General features: G+C 45.7%; 3 protein-coding genes and 1 non-coding gene across 5 annotated transcripts; 1 reads left to right on the plus strand and 3 right to left on the minus strand.

Annotated features, from left to right (window-relative positions):
* Positions 1 to 8,417: 8,417 nt before the first annotated feature.
* On the minus strand, positions 8,418 to 8,556 carry LOC112878440. Its single transcript, XR_003225763.1, has one exon. It is a non-coding gene; the product is annotated as a small nucleolar RNA Z247 (small nucleolar RNA).
* A 2,890-nt stretch (positions 8,557 to 11,446) lies between these two features.
* LOC112875560 (peroxidase 5-like) lies at positions 11,447 to 13,418 on the minus strand. 2 transcript variants are annotated; one of them, XM_025939441.1, is made up of 3 exons: positions 12,943 to 13,418; positions 12,635 to 12,823; positions 11,447 to 12,206 (listed from the first exon to the last, which is right to left on the minus strand). In XM_025939441.1, exons 1-3 carry the CDS (start codon positions 13,162 to 13,164, stop codon positions 11,643 to 11,645), a joined length of 975 nt encoding a protein of 324 aa, XP_025795226.1. In that variant the 5' UTR covers positions 13,165 to 13,418; the 3' UTR covers positions 11,447 to 11,642. The 2 variants fall into 2 exon arrangements, with proteins under 2 accessions (XP_025795226.1, XP_025795227.1); XM_025939442.1 differs by having other exon boundaries at positions 12,635 to 12,905; positions 13,021 to 13,151.
* Positions 13,419 to 15,204: 1,786 nt separating this feature from the next.
* On the minus strand, positions 15,205 to 20,038 carry LOC112873187. Its single transcript, XM_025936205.1, has 3 exons — positions 19,919 to 20,038; positions 16,637 to 17,292; positions 15,205 to 15,262 (listed from the first exon to the last, which is right to left on the minus strand). Exons 1-3 carry the CDS (start codon positions 20,036 to 20,038, stop codon positions 15,205 to 15,207), a joined length of 834 nt encoding a protein of 277 aa, XP_025791990.1.
* Positions 20,039 to 22,164: 2,126 nt separating this feature from the next.
* On the plus strand, positions 22,165 to 22,872 carry LOC112873188. Its single transcript, XM_025936206.1, has 2 exons — positions 22,165 to 22,443; positions 22,531 to 22,872. The coding sequence occupies exons 1-2, from the start codon at positions 22,165 to 22,167 to the stop codon at positions 22,870 to 22,872; spliced, it is 621 nt and encodes a 206-aa protein (XP_025791991.1).
* The last annotated feature ends 1,361 nt before the right edge of the window (positions 22,873 to 24,233 follow it).

The raw sequence follows: 24,233 nt of genomic DNA on the forward strand, positions 1-24,233 counted from the left end.
AGGAGAAATCTCAACAAACTTATTATAATCCTCCGATAGCTCTGCCTTGTCCTCGACTCCAACGATATCTATTTTTCTTGAAAGAACTATGTGCCGCTTTGGCTCATCTATTTACTTGTTTATGTGCCGCTTTGGCTCATCTATTTGCTTATTTATCCCTTTTTTGGTTTGCTGGACATGTCCTTCACGTAGAAAACTTGAGCAACATCCTGGGCTAGAACGAATGGCTCATTTCTATACCCAAGATTGTTGAGGTCCACTATTGTCATCCGGTACGGATCTTTTGTTACCCCTCCTCCAGTCAGCTTCACCGATCGGCACCGAAACAGAGGTATCTTCAAAATGGATGCTCTTTTTATCTCCTCAAATGTAACCATAATATGTCTCCTTTTTACCGTTGTTATCTGCGGCATCCATACGGACACCGCTATTTCGGTTGGTGCTCTTTTTATCTTGGGCTCTGGTGTAAAATGTGTTCCGATTTATCTCGTACCATTGGAATATTAGGATAATCTAAGATGATCCCCTAGCCTACCACGCCAACTGTTCTGGTATATCCTTGTTATGCATTAGATGCTTCCGCAACCAACAGGCGAAAAAATCCATGTGTCGACATGTAATCCAGGCCTCAGACTTTTCTGGGAATTCGGAGCACAGAATCTTCTTATGTTCCTCGATGTACGGATCCACCGACGAAGATTGTTGAAGAACCGTGTAATGTGCTTTTTTAACCAGAAATCATCCGTACATATATATATATATATATATATATATATATATATGCTTTATTTCCTAGTATGCCGTTTCCACATTGTCTCCCCTCATACCGCAATTCAGGAACCCCAATCGGTTTAAGGTCATCAATAAAGTCAACACAAAACTTAATGACCTCCTCTGCTCCATAGCCACAAGCGATGCTTCCTTCAGAACGAGCACGATTGCGAACATATTTCATTAGTACGGCCATTAACCTTTTGAAAGGAAACATAGTGCAAGAATACAAGTCCGAGAATATCAATGTCTTTGACCAGGTGAACTAGGATATATGACATGATGTTGAGGAATGACGGTGGAAATATCAACTCAAAGCCAACTAGTCATTGTACCACATCGTTCTGCAGCTTTATAAGATTTTCTGGATCAAACCTTGAAACTTGGCCAACATTGTATATCTATTATCGGTCCATCTGCATTGCACGATATGATATTTTACATAACATGAACAACTACACAACATGATTAATTAAAATATCTAAAATATCGATTTTGTTACACGTATCAAATAAATATAATAATAAATAAATTCTCATAATTATAACTATAATAATATGATTAATTAAAAGATCTAAAATATCCATCACACAATCTGAATAATAATTAAAAGGTCTACATGATCCATTACACAACATGATTAATTAAAAAGTCTAAAATACCAAATAATCTGCATGCTAATAACTCACGACTGATGCCCCATGAACCGCCGCGCCAACTCTCGATACCGAATAGTCAATTTCTGCCATCCTCGACGCTTCGCGCCTTAATATACGTCGAGCCATCAACTCGCGATCATCATCCATACTATGCAACTCGACATCAAATTCACGCTCAAATTTACGACTTGCATTTCAAAGCGCGAGGCAATGAAATACTTTCTTAATCCAACGACGAATATGACCGCTGACAAGTCAAAGGCGCTCTTAAGGGCGGAACTCAAGGGAACGTCCGGTGCGCTTCAAATGATTGCTTACCGACGTCCGAGCGGAAGCACGGCGCTCCAATGCATCTTATTGCAAAGCCATTTCTATGGATTAAACATTAATTACTCATCATGTTGGGTGAAGCACTCAACTACAGTATTTTCAAAAATAAAACTAATCTCACTACACTTATCAAATAAATGTAAAAAACTAAATAAATTTTTAGAGGCGAACACTAATTATATTGACACTCTTCAGTTTGAGATGAACACTCATCGTCCCACGCCGTATGGGATGTAATCAAGGTTCGCAACTTTGTTTCAGGCTCTACATGCAAAAACCATCAAGAAGAGAAAAAATCTTTATTTAGAAACATGTATTTGTCGTTAACCTTAATCATGCGGTGATGACACTGCCATTCGGGGCAACATTGATATCCGTGATACGGTACGGTATGGGGATGTGATGAAGGAGTACAGCCTTGGTCCGAACGGTGGCATCCTTACCTTGCTCGTAGGTGAGGATTTCTTCATTGGGACCAAGGCCGTACTCCTTCATCACGTCCTTATACCGTACCGTACCGTGAATATCATGTTAGCCCCGAATAGCAATGTCGTCACCGCATGATCAAGATTAAGTCCAATGTGGGCCTGAATAAATATATCATTAGAGTATCATTAGAGTGTCAAAATAATTCATTTATAGTATAATACCAAGTATATATATATTTTTACTTTCAATAATTATTCAATTTAACATTTCATATTGCACATAAACATTCAATTTGAAATTTCACATTCACACATTTCAGATTTCACATTCAAATCCACATATGGTCATATATACGTACTCTCATTCTAAAAATAAAAAATACTACTATATTCATTTTCATATCCATATTTTTCTAAATAGTATTCCTCTCTCCATGTATATATTCCCATTTCAAAAAGTAACATTCTACTCTATGCAAACCTTAAGTAATTTGAGCTCAAATGGTGTATAAATCGAAAAAACTCCAACATTTTTCCCAATCTAAAATCCTCAAAATCTCTATTTCTAAACCATAAAATGAGCTAAAATAGCAATAGAAGATGCAATGCAAGATAAGAGGATGAAGTTTCTAACCTTTAAACCATTGGATAGATGGGGGAATCAAAAGCTTTCACGAATCATGGAGAAAATTGGCATGACCTCCCCTCACCCGAGAGCCAAGAATAGGAAGAACACAAATGGAGGAATGGCTCAGGCAGGGAAGTAAGAAGGGGATAAAAGGATCTAGGAAATTTAGTCCCTGGCTGGAGCCACCAACCGGGAAAAATAAGAGACTTTTAGTCTCAGTTGGTGATTCCAATCGGAACTAAATATCCCTCACCCTCCCAATAGGCCCTCTAGCCGTTGAACTCGGGACTAATGCTTTCATTAATGCTTTTATTAGTCCTGGGCTCAAAACTGACCGGAACAAATGAGGAGGACGAAAAATTATTTCTGTAGTAGTGGTTCTATATATATATTGTGTTTGAAGAAAACAGATAAAGAAACAGAGGTTTGCAAAGGCAAATGTTTTTCGCAAAAGCACATGGTGCCTAGAGGCTAGAGCTACTAGGGCTCATTTACATGGGTGAGTATCGCGCCAACCAGCTAGTCGATGAGCATCACGGGTGAATCCAGAGCGCCAGGGGGGACATGTAATAGCCGGTGCATTAAGGTGGATGAGAATGAACACCATCAGCAGGTTATGATACAAAGAGAGAGGAGCACCATCGTGTTGCCAATTGATAGGCGGATGCGAACACTACTGAAGAACACCTCATTCGTGTCAACATGGATGAGGTGCTCTGCAGTCCGGAGCACTGTGATCAAACTTAATTTCCGTCACCTGCGAGACTGCGACAACATGGTATGGTGGTGAAGGAAGGCCCATGTTATTTCATATTGTTGTGCTGGAGAACCTGCAAGAAAATATTCACCTTGACGGGCCAACATGCGTAAGTTGGAGTGGTTCAGGTTTCTGCAGATAGCATTATGGGCTGAACAGAACAGGCTGGACGCTGGAGAACGAAAAGGCCGGACCAATGTTATGCTCAGGTTTCAAGACAAGAAAATCTGATCATACTTGAAAACCTGTCCAACTTGGTCGCCCATCAGCTCCTAGCGGTGAACCTGGAAGCCCATACGTCTCTCGAAAGAAAAGTGAGAAAAATATGCCGACGTCTGGAAGGCCCAGTAATAATCAGTTCAAGGAGCCCAGAGATACGGGCTAACCTTGACTAAAATTAGGCCATTTCGAGTTACGGTGCATATTTGCATTGCCGCTTCCTTATTCATCTGATCTAATTTTTGAATGTGATAATTTCAATAAAATCTATTGTATTAAAATGGGTGTGTTAAAAGAAATCACCATATTCGCCGAGAGCGTCTAGAAATTCTCATGTTAATCTAGAAAAAGAGAAGAATTTCCGCTGTCAGATTTTATGAAGATCTAGCGGTCTATATTAACGTAAAGAGTTCATATCAAATACAATAAATAAATATATAGATTTAGGTTAAAAATAAGGAAATTAGCCCTTTGATTGGTGGAAAAAGAAAAATATCTACACCCATCCATCCTAGTGGAACCATATTGCAATCCGATGCTGCTTTGAAGAGGAAAAAAAACAAATGATCAAATAGTAAGAAAGGGGGAGTTCAAGCTCCTGCGGTAGCTTCCATATTAATAATAAAACAGGTGGATCTATTTTCTTTTGTGAAGACATAGCCCTACGGAGAGGCAGGATCGATCGTTCGGTGTGAAAGATTACCAGAGGGCTTGAAGCGTGCATTTTGTCTCGTGCCGGCTGCATGTTAATATAGACCAGGAATAGCCCCTGATGTGGCTTACAGAGACGGAACGACGCATGCTAGGAAGGATCGTGAATCATCACGTCCTAGCGCAAGTAACGGCGACGGCTCCTTCTAGATTGTTGTCGTGATCACAGATTACACGGTTCCTATCTTTGGTTATCCTAACTATGGCAACAACCTGAGGCCCACCATATACTTTACAAGTATAACAGATTTGTCTAATACTTCCCCCTCAATCACAACTTCCCTAAGTTGAGATGGTACTTGAAATTTTCCAGCTTGCGTACACTTAGTGCCTTAGTAAATCCATCTGCCACTTGATCCTCTGAAGGAACGAAGTCAATCTGCAGGAACTTGTTATTTACCCTTTCTCTGACAAAATGAAAGTCAACTTCAATATGCTTCGTTCTGGCATGAAACACATGATTGGATGCAAGATACTTGGCGCCCATGTTATCACAGCACAGTCGTGCAACAGGTGGACTTGCCACCTTCAATTCCTTTAGTAACGTTTGGATCCACATAACCTCAGCAGTTGCATTTGCCAAGGCTTTATATTCAGATTCAGTGCTTGACCTTGATACTGTAGCTTGCTTCTTGGCATGCCATAACACAAGATTATTTCCGATAAACACTGCAAATCCACCTGTTGATCTTCTATCATCAGGACAACCAGCCCCATCAGCATCTGAATATGCACTTACTAAAAAGGACCTTGATCTATTAATTCTTAGACCAAATTTAACACAATATTTTAGATACCTTAATATCCTTTTTACTGCCGCCCAGTGAACAGTTGTTGGTGCATGAAGAAACTGACAAACCTTATTTACAGAGAAGGCAATATCTGGTCTTGTCAATGTGAGATACTGCAAGGCGCCCACTATACTTCTGTATCTCATCATATCTCTAGCAGAACTCCTTCATAGATCGAAAGGTTCTCACTAGTGGACAAGGGTGTACTTACAGGTTTGCAATCAGCCATATTTACTCTTCTCAATAAATCATTCACATATTTTTCTTGTGTAAGAATAATTCCATTTGAGGTTTCACTTACTTCAATACCAAGAAAATAGTGTAAGTCACCCAAGTCCTTTAGAGGAATTCACTATGAAGATCCTCAAGAAGAACCGTTACCGCTTCCGGTCTTGAACTTACCACAATTATATCATCAACATAAATCAGCATAAACATAATGACATCTCCTTTAATGTAGTAGAACAGAGATGTATCTACCTTAGAACTTTTAAAACCAAGATCACAAAGTTTATTACTGAGCCTTGAGAACCAATCTCTTGGTGCCTGTTTCAATCCATATAGCGTCTTGTCTAGCTTGCATACATAGTCTCGTCGAGTTGAATCTTCATACCCAGGAGGTTGTTTCATATACACCTCCTCTTCAAGTAGCCCATGCAGGAAAGCATTATGTACATCCAGTTGCCTGAGAGTCCACCCCCTGAATACAGCAATAGAAAGAACAACTCGAATGGTAGTAGTTTTAACAACAGGGCTGAAAGTATCCTCATAATAACTGCTATATCTTTGCTTAAACCCCTTTGCAACAAGACGAGCTTTATACCTATCCAAGCTGCCATCTTGTTTACGCTTAATTTTATATACCCATTTGCAGTCAATAATATTCTACCCTTACTGAGAAGGATCTAAGTGCCAAGTATTATTTTCATGAGAGCATTATATTCAGTATCCGTTGCCTGTTTCGAGTTGCTATCTTCTAGAGCTTCCACTATGTTGCAAGGTTCACCGGTAGAGGAGAGAAGAGAATATTTGACTGTACCATCAGTATATACCTTCTCCTTGCGAATGCCGCTTTGCAAACGGGTCCTGGGGCGCTGGATTCGCTGAACTTCTCCCCCTGCCGAGGGAGCCACAGAAGCTCTGGGCTCCTACGGCACATGATCCGAAGCGGATCCGGTCTCCGAGCGCAGAGGGGCTGCGCGATCAGCGTTGTCGGGTGGGACGGAGGAGGCTGTGGATCCGCCTGACCCGTGTGACGCCGTGGATGCGCCTGCCACATCTGTTGCAGGTGCGGGAGGATCGGCCTCGAGGAGGGCGCCCGAGGATGCTGCGCCATGTGCACCTTCATGTGTTGGCATGTCTTCTTGCATTTCGTCATCAACTGTACAGATATTGCTAGCAGGATTATTTGGAAAACCAGTCACATGATCAGTCAAGTTACTAGCCCCTGTATTAGTCATGAGAGGATTAAGCAAAAAGGATGGCAGGAGATTAATGTCTTTCTGAAAATGACGGCCAGCGTTAGGGCCAAGATTCTGAAAAGGAAAAAGGGACTCATCGAATTTGACGTCACGAGAGATATATACTCTACCAGAATCCGGGTCAAGACACTTGAAACCCTTGTGAAAAGGACTATATCCGAGAAAGGTGCACTGTTTTGATCGAAACTGGAGTTTGTGATTATTATATGGTCGTAGGTTGGGCCAGCACGCACATCCAAAAGTATGAAAAAGTGAATAATCTGGCTGTTTTTGAAACAAGTGATGTAGAGGTGTGTCATAAGAGAGCACCTTACTAGGATGTGGTTAATTAAATATGTGGCTGAGATGAAAGCGTCCCCCAGAATTTTAGTGGCATAAAGGCATGTGCAAGGAGAGCAAGCCCAACCTCGACGATGTGGCGATGCTTACGCTCAGCTGCGCCATTCTGCTGATGCATGTGAGGGCAGGAAATATGGTGTGTGATGCCGACTTGAGAAAGGATGGAGTTTCTGATACTCGCCCCCCCCCCCCCAATCTGTCTGCATAGTGATGATTTTTCAGTTAAAGAGGCGTTCAACAAGGGATTGAAATTCTTGAAACTTTGAAAATACTTCAGATTTAAACTTAAGGAGATATATCCAGGTGAACTTACTATAATCATCAATGAAACTCACATAGTATTTGTGTCCACCAACAGAATTTGGCGCTGGGCCCCACACATCAGAATAAACAAGTTCTAAAGGATGCTGTGAAATAGTACTAGAATTAGGAAAAGGCAACTGATGACTTTTAGCCTTCTGACATGCATCACACACCGAATCTTTATTTGAATCCAATGAAATAGGAAGATTAAATTGTCTAATGACTTTCTCCATGATCAAAGTGGCCGGATGACCTAAACGATGATGCCATCTATCAAAGGAAACTTTTGCAGCACTATAGGCTTGCTTTATTTGGCGCCCAACGGGAAGAGGATAGAGCCCATGATCACACCGTCCTCTAAGCAGAAGTTTCTTCGTTGCCTGATCCTTAATCAAAAAGAAATCAGGGTGAAATTCTATAAAAACTGAATTGTCAGAGGTGAGGCGATGAACAGAGACAAGATTTTTCTTGGCTTTAGGAACATAGAGGATATTTTTTAGATGAAGATCACGACCAGTGGTTGTAACAATAGAATGAGCAATGCGACTAATTTCCATACCTGCCCCACTTGCCGTGTGGATCTTATCATGGCCCTTGTACATATCCTGAACTGACAGTTTCTCCAGATTGCTAGTAATGCTGTCTGTGGCGCCGGAGTCCATATACCAGTTGGTGTCTACTCCATAGGACGTAGTTGCACCTGCATATTTTTCATCTGGTACAAACTCTTCATCAAATCTGTACCAACAAATATCAGCCTCGTGGCCCTTCTTTTTGCAAACCTGACACCTGTGCCTGCTGTCCAGCCCACGTGTGTTGCTGTTGACGCCGTTAGGGGTGCCATGTTGTTGACGAGGTGGTCCGCTGGGGTGCCCGCGGCCGCGACCAAAAGACCCGCCGCGCGAGCGCCCTCCACCACCGCGTCCTCGCGATGTGCCGCACCCCCTGCTGGCCGAATTGATGGAGGAACGCCCGTAGGGTTGTAGCAGATCCATTCGCTGCTCGAATGCGAGCAGTTGGGAGTACGCCTCTCCCACGCTGAGGGGTTCGATCCTGGCGGTGAGGGACGTGATGATCGGGTTGTAGTCGTAGTCGAGCCCGGCGAGGATGTAGGAGACCAGTTCGTCATCGTCGATGGTCTTCCCAGTAGATGTGATCTCATCAGCGAGAGACCGCATCTTGCTAACATATTCGGCTGAGAGGTTGCCCTTCTTCATCGTGGCGAGCGCAATTCTAGTGTTGACGACGCGCGCTCGAGTCATCGAGGAGAACATCCCCTCGACGGCTCTCCATGTTTCAGCAGCAGTCTTGCAGGCGGTTAGCTGAGACTGAATAGAACTTGACATATTTGAAATTAAATACCCTAGGACCTGTTGATCCATAGCAACCCACTCTTCATAGGCGGGATTGGAGACCTCCACTTTGTTGCCATCCTTTTCTCCTTGATCATGGTTGTGGGGGCCTTTATTGCACCTGTGAGGAAACCCTCCAGGCGCGCGCCCCTCACGGCTGCGAGAACTTGCATGCGCCATAGCGCGAAGTTGGTCTTCGCCAGCTTCTCGGAGACCCCTTGGCCGGCCAGGGGATTGATGGTGACGGTGGAATAGGATGTTGACATGGGGGTTTAATTGGATTGGATCTAAGTGTATGCTCTGATTACCATGAAAGATTACCAGAGGGCTTGAAGCATGCACTTTGTCTCGTGCCGCCTGCATGTTAATATAGACCAGGAATAGCCCCTGATGTGGCTTACAGAGACGGAACGACGCATGCTAGGAAGGATCGTTAATCATCACGTCCTAGCGCAAGTAACGGCGACGGCTCCTTCCAGATTGTTGCCGTGATCACAGATTACACGGTGGTTCCTGTCTTTGGTTTATCCTAACTATGGCAACAACCTGAGGCCCACCATATACTTTACAAGTATAACAGATTTGTCTAATACGGTGCGCCCCCCGTGCTTGCATAGGTCCGCGTGATAGATGAATAACGATGGCGTAGATTTGGGCGTTGTGGGACATAAACTCAGGATTATTGTGTTACGTGGTAGGCGAGGTGAAGGTTTGACATTTGCTGTGTGGAGCATATGGACTTATAATGTCTCATGTGCGGGCACCACCACGGGCTCAGGGCACTACAGAGCTAGGCAGCTTAGATTCAGATATGCCGGGAGGGCATGCGATCGGCGAGGCACAGATATAATATGATGACGGAGGTGGTTATGAGCCACGTGGTTTAAAAAAAAAAAACTAGAACCGGTAGGGGTTAAGACCACCCCACGAATTTTCATTAAGAAGAAGCAATCTGCTCCCGGCGTAGCAAACCCCGGAATCCTGATTATGCCAGCGAGGTTTTCTTTTTAAAACCAGCCCTGAAATTCGCGCTCCCGTAAGAATTCGGACCCGGACCCGCTGGGTGCTACTTACACGCTCTAACAACTAGGCTAGAGGCCCCCTCGCCTAGCCATATGGTTTCACAGTGTCGACCAAGATCATGCAGATTAGCAAGTTCTGACGAGATGGGTAAAATATGACTTGATGTTGCAGGGCAGATAGTAGTGTAGGGAGGCAGCACCATGGTGTGCGCCTGTGATAACTATGTTGCCAGCAATGTGGTAGTCAAATCTTTGGTCTCCATGCCAATGCGTACGTTTGAATGCACCTAGCCAGCTGAACTGCGTGCGGAGCATCGACATCTGTATATCATGAACCACCTCACGAAGAACAGCTCCTAAAAGAAAAAGATGTCACGGTGGCGGCCGAGGAGCAAATCATAAGCATGTGCCATAAACAACAGAGAGAGAGCGTGCCATACAGTGACAGGTGCGAGGTGTGTAGCTGTTCAGGCCCCAAAAATGTAGGGGCGTCCAAATCTATCTTTAGCACTAATTATTCATGCTTAATTAGCAATAAATCACAAGGCCGAATAAATAGTAATAGAAAAAAAATCTAGAAGGAGAAAGCGATAAGTATGTCTATTATTCACAATGCTGAGCAATACAAGGAATGTACGATCAAACGTTCCAAAGTTTTTTTATAAGTGATGTTACTGGTCAGGTAGTTTAAATGATTGGAGTCACATAATTTTAATAACATGCATCAGACTAAAATTTAAACTCATTACGCAATGTATTCTTTCTAAAAGTATGTGCTTTACTTAATTATATAATGGAAGATTTTGTTACCCAGCCGGCTAATAAGTTAGAAACTAGATTCTTCTTGATGCTTCATCATCTGACATCCCTTTGATGAAAATTCTATTCTACTTTAATTCAACCTTGATCCTATTATCAACGCTGGATAGAGTATTGTCTCTTTTCTTTGTTGCTTTCGTTAATAGTCATGAATATATAAAAGAAACTGATTAGAGTTAGAATGATGTTGTTCTCTAAGGCTATCAATAAGTGAGCAGTCAAATTTGTTTCGTACACTAATGTAATTATTTTCAGTATTCATGTTGTTTCTTTCTTCAAGTTTTATAATATTACCAGTAAAGACTATTTGTTTCATCATTGTACAAAAAGATAAGTCTACAAGTTTACATATATATTTTTTTTAGTGAGGAAATACAAGAACTTATATCATGTTCATGCATTTATTGAATGTTAATTTTTAGCCACACAATTATAAGAAACATTTTGTTAAATACATTTGTTTGTGACCTATTTGGAAAGAGCAGATTGCACCCGTCCAATAGAAAAAAGGTGGACCATAAGTCCAACTAATATTAAGTTTATTCATATTTCTGAGATGATTTTGTTAAACCATCTTGCACAATCTTTGCTAAACAAAATACATTGCCATTATATTAGCCTGAAAAATATTAAGCTAGCTAGCCGCGCTATCAGCGCGGGGCACCCTTGCTAGTTCATTCTAAAATTCTGTTTCAAACTTGAAGCACAGCTGCGGTTGATTCGAGATACTTCTTCTTTTGTTAATAAACATTTAGCCCTTTTATTGAGCACCATTTGGTACGCGAGCAGTTTTCTGCTAGTTACATGTCTTCTTCTCAGAAAAGACACAACTCAAGTGGAGAAGGGGAAAAAAGAATACAGGTGAATCATCAAAATAATACAGAGGTCTTGCACAGCCATTCACGCACAGAGTACATAGCGTACATACAGGTTGCAACCAAGCTATGCTAGCTACCGCGTCCGGTCCAAACCAATCAATCAATCTACAAGTCCACACAAGCTAGTGACGGATTCATGGCCCAAAACGACCGGTCAGGCGACCCTGCAGTTGGCCCTGATCTTGCCGCTGCTGCCGGTGAGCACGCCGACGGAGCCCATCTTCACCATGGCGGCGGCGAAGTCGCTCTGGAACGTGGCCGCGTCGTTGGCGTAGGTGACGACCTGCACGGCGGTGTTCCTGTCGCTGAGCAGCGCCTGGTCCGAGGAGAGCAGGCCGCGGTTGGCCATGACGCCCTTGTAGAAGCCCTCGTCGAAGTCGTTGGGGGAGACGTAGTCCATGGGCACCAGCGGGTCCCCGCCCTGCGGGCACTGCCGCGCCAGCTGCGCCACGTAGGCCGGGTCCATGGTCGGGTCCTGCCCCGCCGTGGTGCCCGACCGCGACAGCCGGCTGCTGAAGGAGCTGCAGTGCGAGGACCCGATGGTGTGCGCGCCGGAGAGGACGACCATGTCCCTCTGCGTCAGGCCCTTGGTGCCGAAGATCTGCGTCAGCTGCGCAACGTTGGCCGTCGGCGGCGGCAGGTTCCCGTTCGTGTCCGACGCGCGCGACACGGCGCCGTCCCGCCGCCCCGCCGGGACCTGGTACGCGTTCCCGCCGGCCTGCACGGGTAGGGATGATTCGTGAGGAAGGACGCGACAATGGCGTGCGTGCTGCGCGTGACGTGGTTGGACCCATGCGATGCGATGCGAGCATCGAGTTCTTTCTGGCGTGCAAGCTGCACCCTGCGCCCTGCCCATGCGGCATCATTTGGTGGGGGCAATGTGCCTCAGAAAAGCCGGGGACAAGGGTCAGATAAGCTTTTTTTTACTGACTAATCCTGCGTGCTAGCCCAGCCTTGGATTCAGATTTCATATGATCATGTCTGGTTTAAAAAAAGTCAGGCCGACTAGCACTGAAGCAGGGCGACCACCACCGTCCCCTGACCGTCGTACCAAAGCGAGACGCAATTTAGTATCCAAAAAAATTGCAGCTTTGCAGTGTGCTCCTAAGTGCGAGGCGGTTAAATTAGTGGGTAAACTGAGCTCACCAGCGCGACGCTGTCCCTGGCGGCGAAGGCGAGAATGTCCGCGCAGGAGACGACGCCGGAGCAGGCCTGCTCGACGCGCGCCTTGATGCGGTCGATGACCTCGAAGCCCCGCAGGCTGGTGTTGGGCCCGGCGTCCTTCTCCGCCGTGTTGCCGCTGGTCGTGTCGATCAGCACCGACGCGTCGCACCCCTGCGAGCATGCGCAAAATCCGCGACCGTTAGTTCAGTTTCATCAGCGGAGTATCCACCGCCGCAGTGCTGCCTCGCTGCATCTGCAATCGAAAGAAAGATTGGTTGGAGGGCACTGACCCTGACGAAGCAATCGTGGAAGTGAAGGCGGAGCAGGCCGGCGGCGAGGCCCGGGTTGGCGCCCACCGCCTTGCTCACCTCCTGCTGCACGATGATCTCCGCCGCCGGGCACGAGCTGTCGTAGAAGCCCACCCGCAGCTGCGCGCGGAGCCCCGTCGCCGTCAGCAGCACCGCCACCGCCGCCACCTGCAAGTACAACAGCGCCACCCTCTGCACCGCCATGGCCGCTATCCCTATCTATCAAAGCAGCCACTCGTTCTCAGTTTCTCACTCACTCTTTATGGCACTAGCAGCTATCTGCGCTTTTATACTCGCGCTGAGGCTGGGAGCCGCAGGGAGGCGCACCAATCAGTGGCTATATGCTTCTTGGTTAAGGAAGGCAAAGGCACTCAGGCACCGAGCTGAGACTGAGAGCGAAGTGTGTGTAATCTAATCGAGTATATAACAGTGTGGAAGGAAGCCTAGAGGGTTTAGGGGGTCTCGAGCGGAGCAACAAGGGCACAGGGCCGGACGGCCCGGACCAACAGGCAACAGTAGAGTGTGCCATATGCCGGGCATGTGCGGAGGGCATAGGTTGGTAAGAGTGCAGAGCTGTGGTGCCCGCCAATTGGGGCCGGAGGCCGGGCTTTTCTTCCATGATTGGAGGGGATGGAAAATTGGAAAGGCGAGAGACAGCGAGATCTGCAGGGCTCCAATGTGTTTTACCCGCGGTACATGGAGCAGCGGACAGATGGACACTGTAAGCTCTGAATGCACGAGGTGTTTCGCAGGGACGCCATTTGTGATGAATTCGTGGTCGCATCTCGAGTTTTTCTCCGATGTGCTGCTATGACTGAAGACTGAAGTGTGACTTGTGTCCCGTTAGGGTGCGTTTGGTTGGGGAGCGAAGTAGAACGGAGCCGTTCCATTCTACTTTTGCAGATGTTTGGTTACCAGACTTGTGGAGCGGAGCGGCTCCTGACAATAAACATTCCCGTTAGATGCCGAACGAGCCCGCTCCAAAAAATCGGGTGGACGGAGCCGCGCCGTTCCGGACTCGCTCCTGCCTCGCTCTCCCGTCTCTATGCACAGGTTCTACTTCACTTGACTTCTCAACCAAACACAGGATGGAGCCGCTCTGTTCCAGTTCACTCTGGAACCAAATAAAAAATAGAGCCGCTCCGTTCTAGTTTACCAAAATCTGGGATGGAGCCGCTCCGTTCCACTCCACTCCTCGACCAAACACTACCTTTACTGTTCGTGCGACCCCTAATCTGAATCTGAGCTGGTAATCTTCTTGTTCTAATCAAGTGAGGATTATCATCATTAATCTGAATCCGACGAGCTGGTACAGCTGATCTTATATCAGACGTGGAATGGTCCAATTAGCACCTTTCCTCTGTTTACAGTTTGCGATATGTTTGTTTTCTGAAATGGATCGAAGCATCGGATACTCCAGGAATAGCAAAGCCTCAGATTCCTGACAACTATTCTCCAGGCACTGTAGCTGCAAATGCCTCACAGCTTGAGAGAATCCGGGGAGGGTAGGGATCTCCAGAGCGTGCATGATTGACCCCTTGCCCTGGTTCATGAACGCTGGCTTGCTTGCTACTAATTCGAAATGATCTCCCTCATGACGCCCACAGCCAAAGCAAGATGCTGCCGCTCTCATTGCTCGAAATGGACAACGGGGCAGGAAAGGCAAGGTTTGGCTGGCAGTTTATTTCAAGAAAAAAAAGGTTTGGCTGGCAGGACGGCGATAAGTCAAGGAAGATTCCTCGCCACATTGCTGCCGAGCTGGAGCTTGTTGTTTTAACCGCTGGCGACGTCCGTGAGTTCAGACTTCAGACTAGCTCCGGAGTGATTTTCTTATACGAAAATCGTAAAGGTTTGTCTGCTGATGATGCAGAAAGATAGTGCAGTTATTGAGTCAAGTGGGAGTAAACTTCTGCTCAAGAACAGGAGCTGATCCAGGATTAACTGCTAAACTAGCTACTGGCACTGGGTGCCAGGGCTAGTGGCGTCTGAACTCAGTCTGAACAGGCTCACTGAAGCACTGAGATGCACCTGCAGCTGCACATGGAGATCGTGGTTGGTAGAGCTCAGGCCGTGACAAGATCCGCCGGTGCTGCGGACTCCTGTCGTCGTCTGGGTTTGACCCCTAGGTGAATGAAGGCAGGGGAATCAATCGTTGCGAGAAGATTGATCAGAGAGGGATCTGATCCATTGCAAATTTGCAATTTACAGGTCGTACTGCGTATATATAATATGTACTCCAGTTACCTACTCTTTGCAGTAGAAGAAACCAAGAAATGGCACCACTTGCGGCGCGGCGAATCCACTGTCAGATTCAGTCACACTCACACATACAGCTGCAGCAAGAGTGCAAGACCCGGAGATCCCTGGAGGCTCTGCCGGTCTGGTCCAAAAGCAGTGTGAACCGCGTCTGCTCGAATTATTGGCTGTCTAGCTAAGCTTGCAGCCTTGCTGTGTCCATGGTCCTGTAACCTTCTTGCAGCACAGCTAGGGCTGCCTTTGATCCATCGCCATCCCTCCCCTTTTTTCTTCTTTCGAACTGATTACCAATAGCCTTTCTTGTTTTTTTAATCTCTCCTTCCAGAACACCTCGCAACCTGGCATCGGCTTTGCACGCGGAGGCATCGAAAGCCTCCAGGTCGGGCCTGGCTTGTTGGATGGACGGACAGCCTGCTCGCGCGCTCGGCAAACCTCGCACATGGCAAAAGCGCCCAACGCGCGTACGGGTGATCTGGTCCGTCGGCCAAAGCGGCCGCCTGGCCAGGAGCAGCACCGGGTGTCGCTGGCTTTGGAAAACGACTAGGCCAGAGTGCCTCTTCTTGTTCACACGGTTAGTCGGTTACCCGCCGGCGTACGAGCCCGCCGAATCCACCGCCGCCGCAGCCGCCGAACTGTATGTAAAGGGTGAGACAGGGAGAGCGAGCGTTCTTCGCGTGTGACGCGGCGGCCGCCGGCCGGGGGTGGTGCCCGTGGCCGCACGTCGTCCATTTGAAGCGAACGGGCACTGCCTGGGTCCGCCCGTTCTTGCACCCTATGTGGGCCAGTTTTATTTGGGTACACAGCGGTTTAGGGCCATGGACATCTTCTGGCCCATATAGTTTGCAAGAGTCTTTGCGTCGAGGAATGACTCCATAACAATCGAGTAAAATTTGTGATAGCATCACTCAATTTCCAAACCAATAGGATGAAGCCACGTGGTATTGCCAGCTAAACAAAACTGAGTGACAAGAATACAAAAAATCAATCGATTTGCTAATCAAACATGCTAGAAAAAAACCGAGTGAAAACTAAAATTGCATCAACCGAATAAAATGTACATGAGGCCCATGGCCAAATAGATAAGCACACACGTCAAAGTTGCATGGCAGTGCGCGTCAGTTATGTTCAGGTCCCTTTGGTTCAGCCGTGAACCCCAGATTCACGTTCCAAAAATTAGATTCCCAACCAAAAGATTCCCTCGAACGAATCGATTCTCGTAAATCGACCGATTCCGGCTACCGTAAAGTGAAATCGGGGCGCACCCCAGATTTCACCGCTTCTCAGCGGTATTTACCCGCACTGCCATTCGTTATGCGATCGAATCGTTTTCTATCTTTTCCGTCTCCTCCCTGCCGCACGACACACAGGCCGGGACCAGCAGCGCCCGGCGTCCGCTGCCCCCCCCCCCTCGTCCGCGTACGCCCCCGTCTCCGACGACCCCGACCTCCGCGCCGGCCTGCCGCCGCCGCGACAGACGACACGTTCGGCCTCGGCCGCGAGGCAGATCGGGAAGAGCGCGCCAGAGATCGCCCTGGGGTCGTCGGAGAAGAGGAGGTCGAAGGCGCCGGCCGAGAAGAGCAGGTGGTGCGGGTCCCCGCAGCGAACGAGAGGGGGGAACTCGACGAGGTCCACCCCAGCGACTTCCCGCACGCCCGTGGAGCGGAACGCGTGGACAGCGTGGCCGGCGCCAGCGGCGATGCAGAGGACGCGGGAGTAGGCACCGAGGAGGCCCAGACCACGGAGCGGGGGCAAGGCTGACGCGGACAGGACCGCGGTGCAGCATCTCCATCGCTGAGTCGCGCGGAACTTCGCGAGGTGGCAGTCTGGCGGGACCACGCGGCGGGAGGCGGAATCGCAGGAGGTGCGTGGGAAGGGGGCGAGCGAGAGGGTGAGCTCCAGGGAGTGCCGCACCGGAAAGAGGCAGAGCGTGGCAATGGCAGCCAGCGCGATGGAAACGCCCGTCGCTGGCCCGATTCGCGTGGATTCGCGCCGCCGCGCGCGTGGGGAGGATGTGGCCTGGCACTGGGGGAGAAGCTTGCCATTTCTTGAGAACGTTCGGGAAAGCACGGGAAGCGACTACAAAAGGAAAGGAAAAAAAGAGAAAGAGAGAGGAAAAAAACGTAAGAAAGAAGAAAGGAAAAATGAAAAGAAAAAAAGGAAATAAGATGAAAGTAATACAATGAGGATTTGTTTGTTTTTCCTTTGGATTTATAAATTATGTGAGATCCTTTTCTATTTTTATGAGCTATATGTGTCAAACATTAAGAAAAATGAATTTTTCCTTCTCAAAATGGTCATCTACGTATTCATCTGGTTAACTAGCATATAAACAATCCTGTTGGGCCTTAGGGGCATAGGTGACATTTGTTACAGAAATCCACAGCTGACAGCTGTTTCAGCCAAACAGCTTAGAAAGCGTTCCCAAACAGCTGTAAGCTCACAGCAACTTTCCCACAGCTCACAGTAGAAATCAGATTTTCAGAAATCCACGGCTGAACCAAACGTACGCTCGGTCGCTCATTTCAATGCGTCCTTTTCCGAGGATATCAAGGGTCACGCGTGCAGGTGGAATTCGATCCGCCGCAAAAGCGTTCCCCCGCGCGGCCCGCTCGATTCTTTTGTTTTTTTCATCGACCTAAAGTTTTCGGCCATCTAGCAGATACATCTTGTTTTTTTCATGTGATGATTTCATGTATTTCCTCAGATCTAACGGATATATTTTTTGTTCTAATGAAACAATTTATTCTAGTGGAATAATTTGTGCTTCCAATGGTAAGATTGGATCCAACTGAACAGATTCTAATATTTGTTCATTTATTCCAGTGGAACAATTTGTTCTAATGGTATGATCGGATCAACTGAACAGATTCTAATATTAGTTCAATGGAACAATTTGTTCCAATAGTCCGGCAAAACAGGAGGAGGAAGTCTTTCACGATTCGGAAAAGAGAAGCGTCCGTCAATCATGGGGAGCTTGGAGCCGGCGGCCCGAGAAGAGTTGAAGGAATAGCGGCCCACCAAAAATTAATGCCTGACGCGAACCCCCTTCTGCAACCAATCCGATGGCAGTAACGCGAGTTACTGTGAATGGGACCCCTCCTCCTCACTTATTTAATTACTAATGTTGGTATGCATATAGTACAAGGCCCACCAGCATTGTTGCACGGTTTAATAAATAATAAAGCATGACTAGCCATTAGTTGAGAGTCTGGAACTTGGATAAAGTACTTATTGTCTTGGCTACTAGATTTATTACTATGTGCACATATTGATTCTAGATCATGGTTAATGTGGTTTGTCCTTTGAGTCTACCTATAGCTAATATTTTGGGTTGAGTCCACCACCGATAGCTCCTTTCTAAAGATTTAGCAAAAAACAAACATTTTACTATTGAAAAAGGTGACTTGAGGAAAACCAAAGAATAAAGTGGACATAACAAGAACATTAAGATCTTGCTGTTGCATTTCACCTCATACACAACTTTATCTTAAAAAAATTAGAACGATATGAGCAAAGACGGCAAAAAAACCTAGAACACCCCTAAGGCTTTGACGGTCGTGTCACTACATTTTAGAAAGGGCATTCACGCACATAATTCAATAATAAAAAAAACTTTGGAAATAGAAAACATTGCAACTTCTTCCACTAATTTGCTCTGCTAAAAAATAATTAAAAAATTCCCCGATAAGGAAATTTGTATGTCGCCATGAAATTTGACAACTGACGTGCCATCTTAATGAACAATAGTGCTGCAAAGATAAGAGATAGAAGAAAATAAGAAAATGACACATACAAAACAAACATGCTAGTTTACATGACAACACACGGTCAAAAACAAGTACAAGACAAATTGAACTTTATGGGTTCATCTGAAAATAATATGACCAGGCTCCTTTGTCGCTTACAGATCAAATCAACCTGATTGATCTTACTTGAATAACCATGCACTAATGAAGTGTACCCACAACAACAATTGAAATACACGCTAACATTGTTAAAACAGGCTAAAATTTTCACGCCATAAACAAAATCAGCAGCTAGCTGCTAGCCACACATGCTCGGCCTTCCCGGTCACACGGCAGGTAGGAGCCCAGGAGGCTCTGTCTAGCAGCACTAGTTGGCGGGCCTGGCTCCAGAGCTAGCTCGCTTGCTGAGCCGGCATGGCAAGGCAGGCAAGCAGCCAACGTACAGAAATCGGAAATTACGCGAGTGCGAGTTAGGAATTTCGTTGCGTTAACTGTTAAGATGAGATTAAACTAAAATAGGGTTCGGCTCATAAAGCCCGAATTCCGTATTTTTTTAGACAATGTGTATCTTTAGATTATATAAGATTAATTAATTATAAGGTTGAACTATAATAGAGCTGCATTTCTTAAGGAAATCCACATACCATTGTTCACTAGCTCGTTTGTCAAGCGAGGTCTTTGTAGACACGTTCTTGGTTCTGAAAAGCATGATTGCACGGATGCAGAGGGTACACCCGAATTGTGAAATAAAAAAAGCTCAAGATTGTTACATGCCCAAAATGTCGGTATGATTCCGCTGACTACGGGAGACGGTGAAGTAAATGTCAAATGATCGAATATGTTCACCATGGTTATGTTTTGGATCGGAATGAATCGCCTAAATTAATTAAGGCTGCATTTGGAAGTAGGAATTGAAGGCCGGAATGTGAATTGGAATCGTACACGCCGCAATTCACGTGTTTGGACGGCTTCCGCATTGACAGCCGGAAACCTCCCTCCAATGCCGCGAAATATTGGGCCAGTGCGCGGGCGCCCGCCCACAATTCGGAGACCTCCCGCCCCGCATTGCTCGGCATCTTAATTCCTCCCACTCCCCGCGTACCGGTTCGCGACCAAAAAAAAAGAAAACGCCGACGCCGCCCCCTCCGCGGCTTCCTCTGGCGGGCGTCAACAGGCGCTGGGTGGACGGCCACCTCGGGAGGGCACCACCGCCGCCGCCGTCCCCTCCGCCGCAGGTACCTATCCTCCAGCCCTCCTCCAGCAAACCTCCGTCCTTTCCACTTCTTCTTGGTAGACCATCTCTCTCCCAATCTCCCCTATGTTTTCCGGATCGATTTTTGTGCATCCAGTTCAGATTGATCCATGGTGCCTTCCTTCCCCTTGGATGTTTGCTTAGTCTCTCATCCCTGCAGATCCATGTCGCCTCCCCATTGCCCCCTTCCTCATCTCTGGCACTCATTTGCAGCAGACATGAAACCCTAAAACTTTGTTTTCTTTGAAATTTCAGATTAATTCAGCGTTGGGTTGCTGGTCTAGATGATTGAAGGTATGAGATGCCTAATTGTTGTGTTTTTGTTGTATGTCATAACGTTTATGAACAGTGTGTGTGCATTGTAGCTATAATATATCAGATCTCGAGTTGATTTTTTATATAACTGAAGAAAATGAAAGAAGAAAGAAGAGAAGGATTGTGTTGACAAAACTATACTTTGAGTCAGTGGTTCTTGGGCTTGCATATCTTAGTTCACAGAGGGCACCAAGGGGTGTAGGGTGCTTTAGCAGTGATGCAGTTGCACAATTATAGGAAGTATTTGCTTAAGGAGATGTATGATCGGTCTGATGTTACATGCTACGATAAGTTGCGTTTGACTAAAAGAAACTTCCATGATTTGTGTGCCATATTGTGGGAAAGGTGTGGTCTGCGTGACAGTGTATATGTTAGTGTAGAAGAAAAGGTTGCTATGTTCTTGCTAGTAGTTGGACATGGTCTAAAATTGAGGTTGCTTCGTTCAGATTACAAGCGTTCTTTAGAGACTATCAGTAGGCACTTTTCTGATGTGTTGACTGCTATTCTATCTCTAAGTGTGGAGTTCATTAAGCTTCCTGATCCTTCTATTCAACCACCTGATTATTACAATGGAAGTGGTTTGGCAATGCACTTGGAGCACTGGATGGGTGTCATGTTGATGTGTGTGTGCATGTGGCTGACCAAGGAAGGTATAGGAACAGAAAGCAACGGATCAGCACTAACATGGTAGGTGTGGTTGATTGGAACATGAAATTCTTGTATGTATTACCTGGCTGGGAGGGCTCAGCTTGTGACGGTAGAGTGCTACGTGATGCAATGGGTCGCCAAGATGGATTTGTTGTGCCTAAGGGTACGGCTCTTTGTCTTGGTATTTTATTTCTTTTATTTGCTTCTTAACTAACTCGATTGCTTGCCAATAGAAAAATATTATTTAGTTGATGCTGGATACACCAATGGATCTGGATTTCTAGCTCCATTCAGATCCACTCGCTACCACTTGAAAGAGTGGGCTTCAAGTCAACATCAGCCTAAAACTTCCAAAGAGTTATATAACTTGCGTCATTCTCGTGCTAGAAATATTGTAGAGAGAACTTTTGGTTTAGCAAAGAAAAAATGGACCATCCTACGCACAGGAAGTTTCTTTGGCATTAAGAATCAAGTAACAAAAGTACATATGGTGTTCAGCAACATCAATCTGAATGAAAATTGCTAATTAGTAATATTATTACAGATTCGAGTTATTAATGCTTGCTGCATGTTACACAATTATGCACGGGATAGGCAGCATCATAAGGATGATTTATTGTTGCTGGAAGTGGATGCTGAACTAGCTGATGCGCCAATTGAATCTGTAGATGATGCTAACTTAATTACTAGTGTTCAAGTCACTGCTGAATGGAACTCTTTTAGAGATCAGCATGCCAATGACATGTTTGATGAGTCCCTTTTGAGGCATGGTGAACTAGAGATGGAGTAGGCCGTGTGGGATATCTTTTGTGTCAAAGCTGGCTGCATTATTTTGTGTTGGGCAGGATGGTGCATTTTGTGAACTTTTATGCATGCACCATATAGTTTGGCATACTAACTTTTGTGGTATTTTGACAAATATATGTGATTAGCACCATGGCTACAACAAAAGGAAATAAGAGGGTCTATCTCACTTGAACTGATGAGATGGACGCTGCATTGCTGGCTGTTCTCATGGAGCATCACAACAATGGTGATCATGCCCAAAATGGTTGGAAGCCACGTGTCTACAATGCTGCTATAAGGAATGTACCTGAGAAGTGTAATGTGGAGATCACAAAGGAAAATATAGCATCAAGGTTCAAAACTTTTGACAAGCACTGTGAGGTCATTAGCAAGATTCTTTCTCAGAGCGGCTTTGGCTGGGATTGGGTTAATGATAAGCTGTTAATTGATAGTGATGATGTTTGGAATAAATATGTGGAGGTAAGTGCATGAATATTTTCTATTGTTTGTTTCACTCTTCACAATGGGAACTGCAACAAATTGATACATATATGTGTGTTTATGTAGGCTAACAAGTCAGCAGCTTGCTACAAGAACAAAGTAGGGAAGAATTGGTATGCAATCAGTACCATTTATTCAAAAGATCATGCCAATGGTCAAGATGCTCAGACAGGTGCTGAGAGTGCTCAAGTTCTACCTGAACAAGTTGATGATGCATTACCAGATTTGCCCCAAAAGAAGCAGCGAACTGGTGAGACCATTCTATCTATACTAGGAGATATGAAGACCTCATTCAATGATTCTTTGAAGTCCACCGAACCACTGTCGATGCCTAGTGTTACTTCTCCTGCTGAGATCCTTGCAACACTTCAAATGGTACCTGATTTGGCTAGATCTGACATGCTATAATCTTATGGGAAGTTCATCCTTAATGAACGCTTATTCCAAGCGCTCCTGGAACTCCGCATGGACATGAGGAAGGAATGGCTCTTGTTGTTAAACTAAAAGAATGGCAATTGAGGGTGGTACTGTATGGTGGTTATTATTTAGAGCTTAAAAACTTGTTATCCTAAGTAGGTGTTTCATGTTGTGATGGAAAAAACTATGTGTTGTATTATTTAGGGCTTAAGAACTTGTTATCCTAAGTAGGTGTTTCATGTTGTGATGGACCAAAACTATCTGTTATGATGGACAAAAACTATCTGTTGTGATATGTTATCTGTACGATTCTTGTGACAAACTTGCATTATTGTTGTCATGTTTTTGTCTGTATAATGGCTGGTGCTATATTACTGTTGTCATTATTTTTCTCTTATTTTCTCATGATATACGTATTGTTTTTAATTATTTTCAGAATTTTTTTTCTATTTTAATATTACTGTCACAATAAATTTTTATAAACATTACATCATATATGTAAAAGTTATGGAAACTAAATTTTCATACATGTATAACATGATATCTTATTCAAACTCTTTGAGGTATACAATTCATAGATTTGTGCATCCAAACAAGAATTGGAATTGATTGCTACTCTTGATTCCAGCTACCCATTACATATGCATCCAAACAGCAGCATTGGCATTATAATCCATTTTTATTTCCAGTCAGCTTTGGCGTTCATAATCCAATGCAATTCGTGCAGCTGAAAGCCGACTTCCAAACGCAGCGTAACGGTAATGCCGGTTACAAAATTGGATGCTACGTGGCTGCGTCGTCGTGTCCGCATACTCCACCGCTTTGTTGATTCTTTTCACCGCTCTGCTCTCGCTTGTTTGACTAAAATCACTGTCCACTTCTTCCTGCTGCTCAGCCCCGCACCCTTCTCTTCTCCGTGACTCCCTCCTACTGGCATTGTTGCACCGCTCCTCGTTGGCGGTCGAGTCGCCGCCATGAACGAGATGGGTGGATCTGTGCCTGGGGGAGCGTCAATGCCAGCAGCACTATTGTTCATGTGGGAATCAGTGTGTTCAGCATCGGCGTGGGCTGTGGAAGAGATGCATTTGACTCTTTGAGGTTGAGAGGGCTGCTGCTGTTGGTGGACTCCTTGACGGAGGAGGCAGCTACAGGAGGATGAGCTGGCGACTGCCAGTGGTTGACTTCTCGTTCGAGGAGGAGGATGCAGCAGGATGGCTTCCAGGCCTCGGGTGTTCGTTTCGTCAGCGCCGCCGATTGAGAGTAGGGAGATGAGGATAACGGCAAATCTTGGCCCTCCCCGAGTGTCACGAACGGTGGAGGTAGAGGTGGGCTGTGATGTAGAGCTTTGGTGA

This window comes from Panicum hallii, chromosome 9 (assembly GCF_002211085.1).
Source record: "Panicum hallii strain FIL2 chromosome 9, PHallii_v3.1, whole genome shotgun sequence".
In the NCBI taxonomy this organism is placed as follows: Eukaryota; Viridiplantae; Streptophyta; class Magnoliopsida; order Poales; family Poaceae; genus Panicum; species Panicum hallii.

Coding starts and splice junctions, on each gene's coding strand:
- LOC112875560 (XM_025939441.1), bottom strand. CDS start 13,164: ATGGCGGTGCAGAGGGTGGCGCTGTTGTACTTGCAGGTGGCGGCGGTG. Junction 12,824..12,942: donor TCCACGATTGCTTCGTCAGG/GTCAGTGCCCTC, acceptor GCATGCTCGCAG/GGGTGCGACGCGTCGGTGCT. Junction 12,207..12,634: donor CCAGGGACAGCGTCGCGCTG/GTGAGCTCAGTT, acceptor CTACCCGTGCAG/GCCGGCGGGAACGCGTACCA.
- LOC112873187 (XM_025936205.1), bottom strand. CDS start 20,038: ATGCCGAGCAATGCGGGGCGGGAGGTCTCCGAATTGTGGGCGGGCGCC. Junction 17,293..19,918: donor TGCGGAAGCCGTCCAAACAC/GTGAATTGCGGC, acceptor TTCCTTTTGTAG/TCGCTTCCCGTGCTTTCCCG. Junction 15,263..16,636: donor GGGTCGTCGGAGACGGGGGC/GTACGCGGACGA, acceptor TGAATCTGACAG/TGGATTCGCCGCGCCGCAAG.
- LOC112873188 (XM_025936206.1), top strand. CDS start 22,165: ATGGACGCTGCATTGCTGGCTGTTCTCATGGAGCATCACAACAATGGT. Junction 22,444..22,530: donor TTTGGAATAAATATGTGGAG/GTAAGTGCATGA, acceptor GTGTTTATGTAG/GCTAACAAGTCAGCAGCTTG.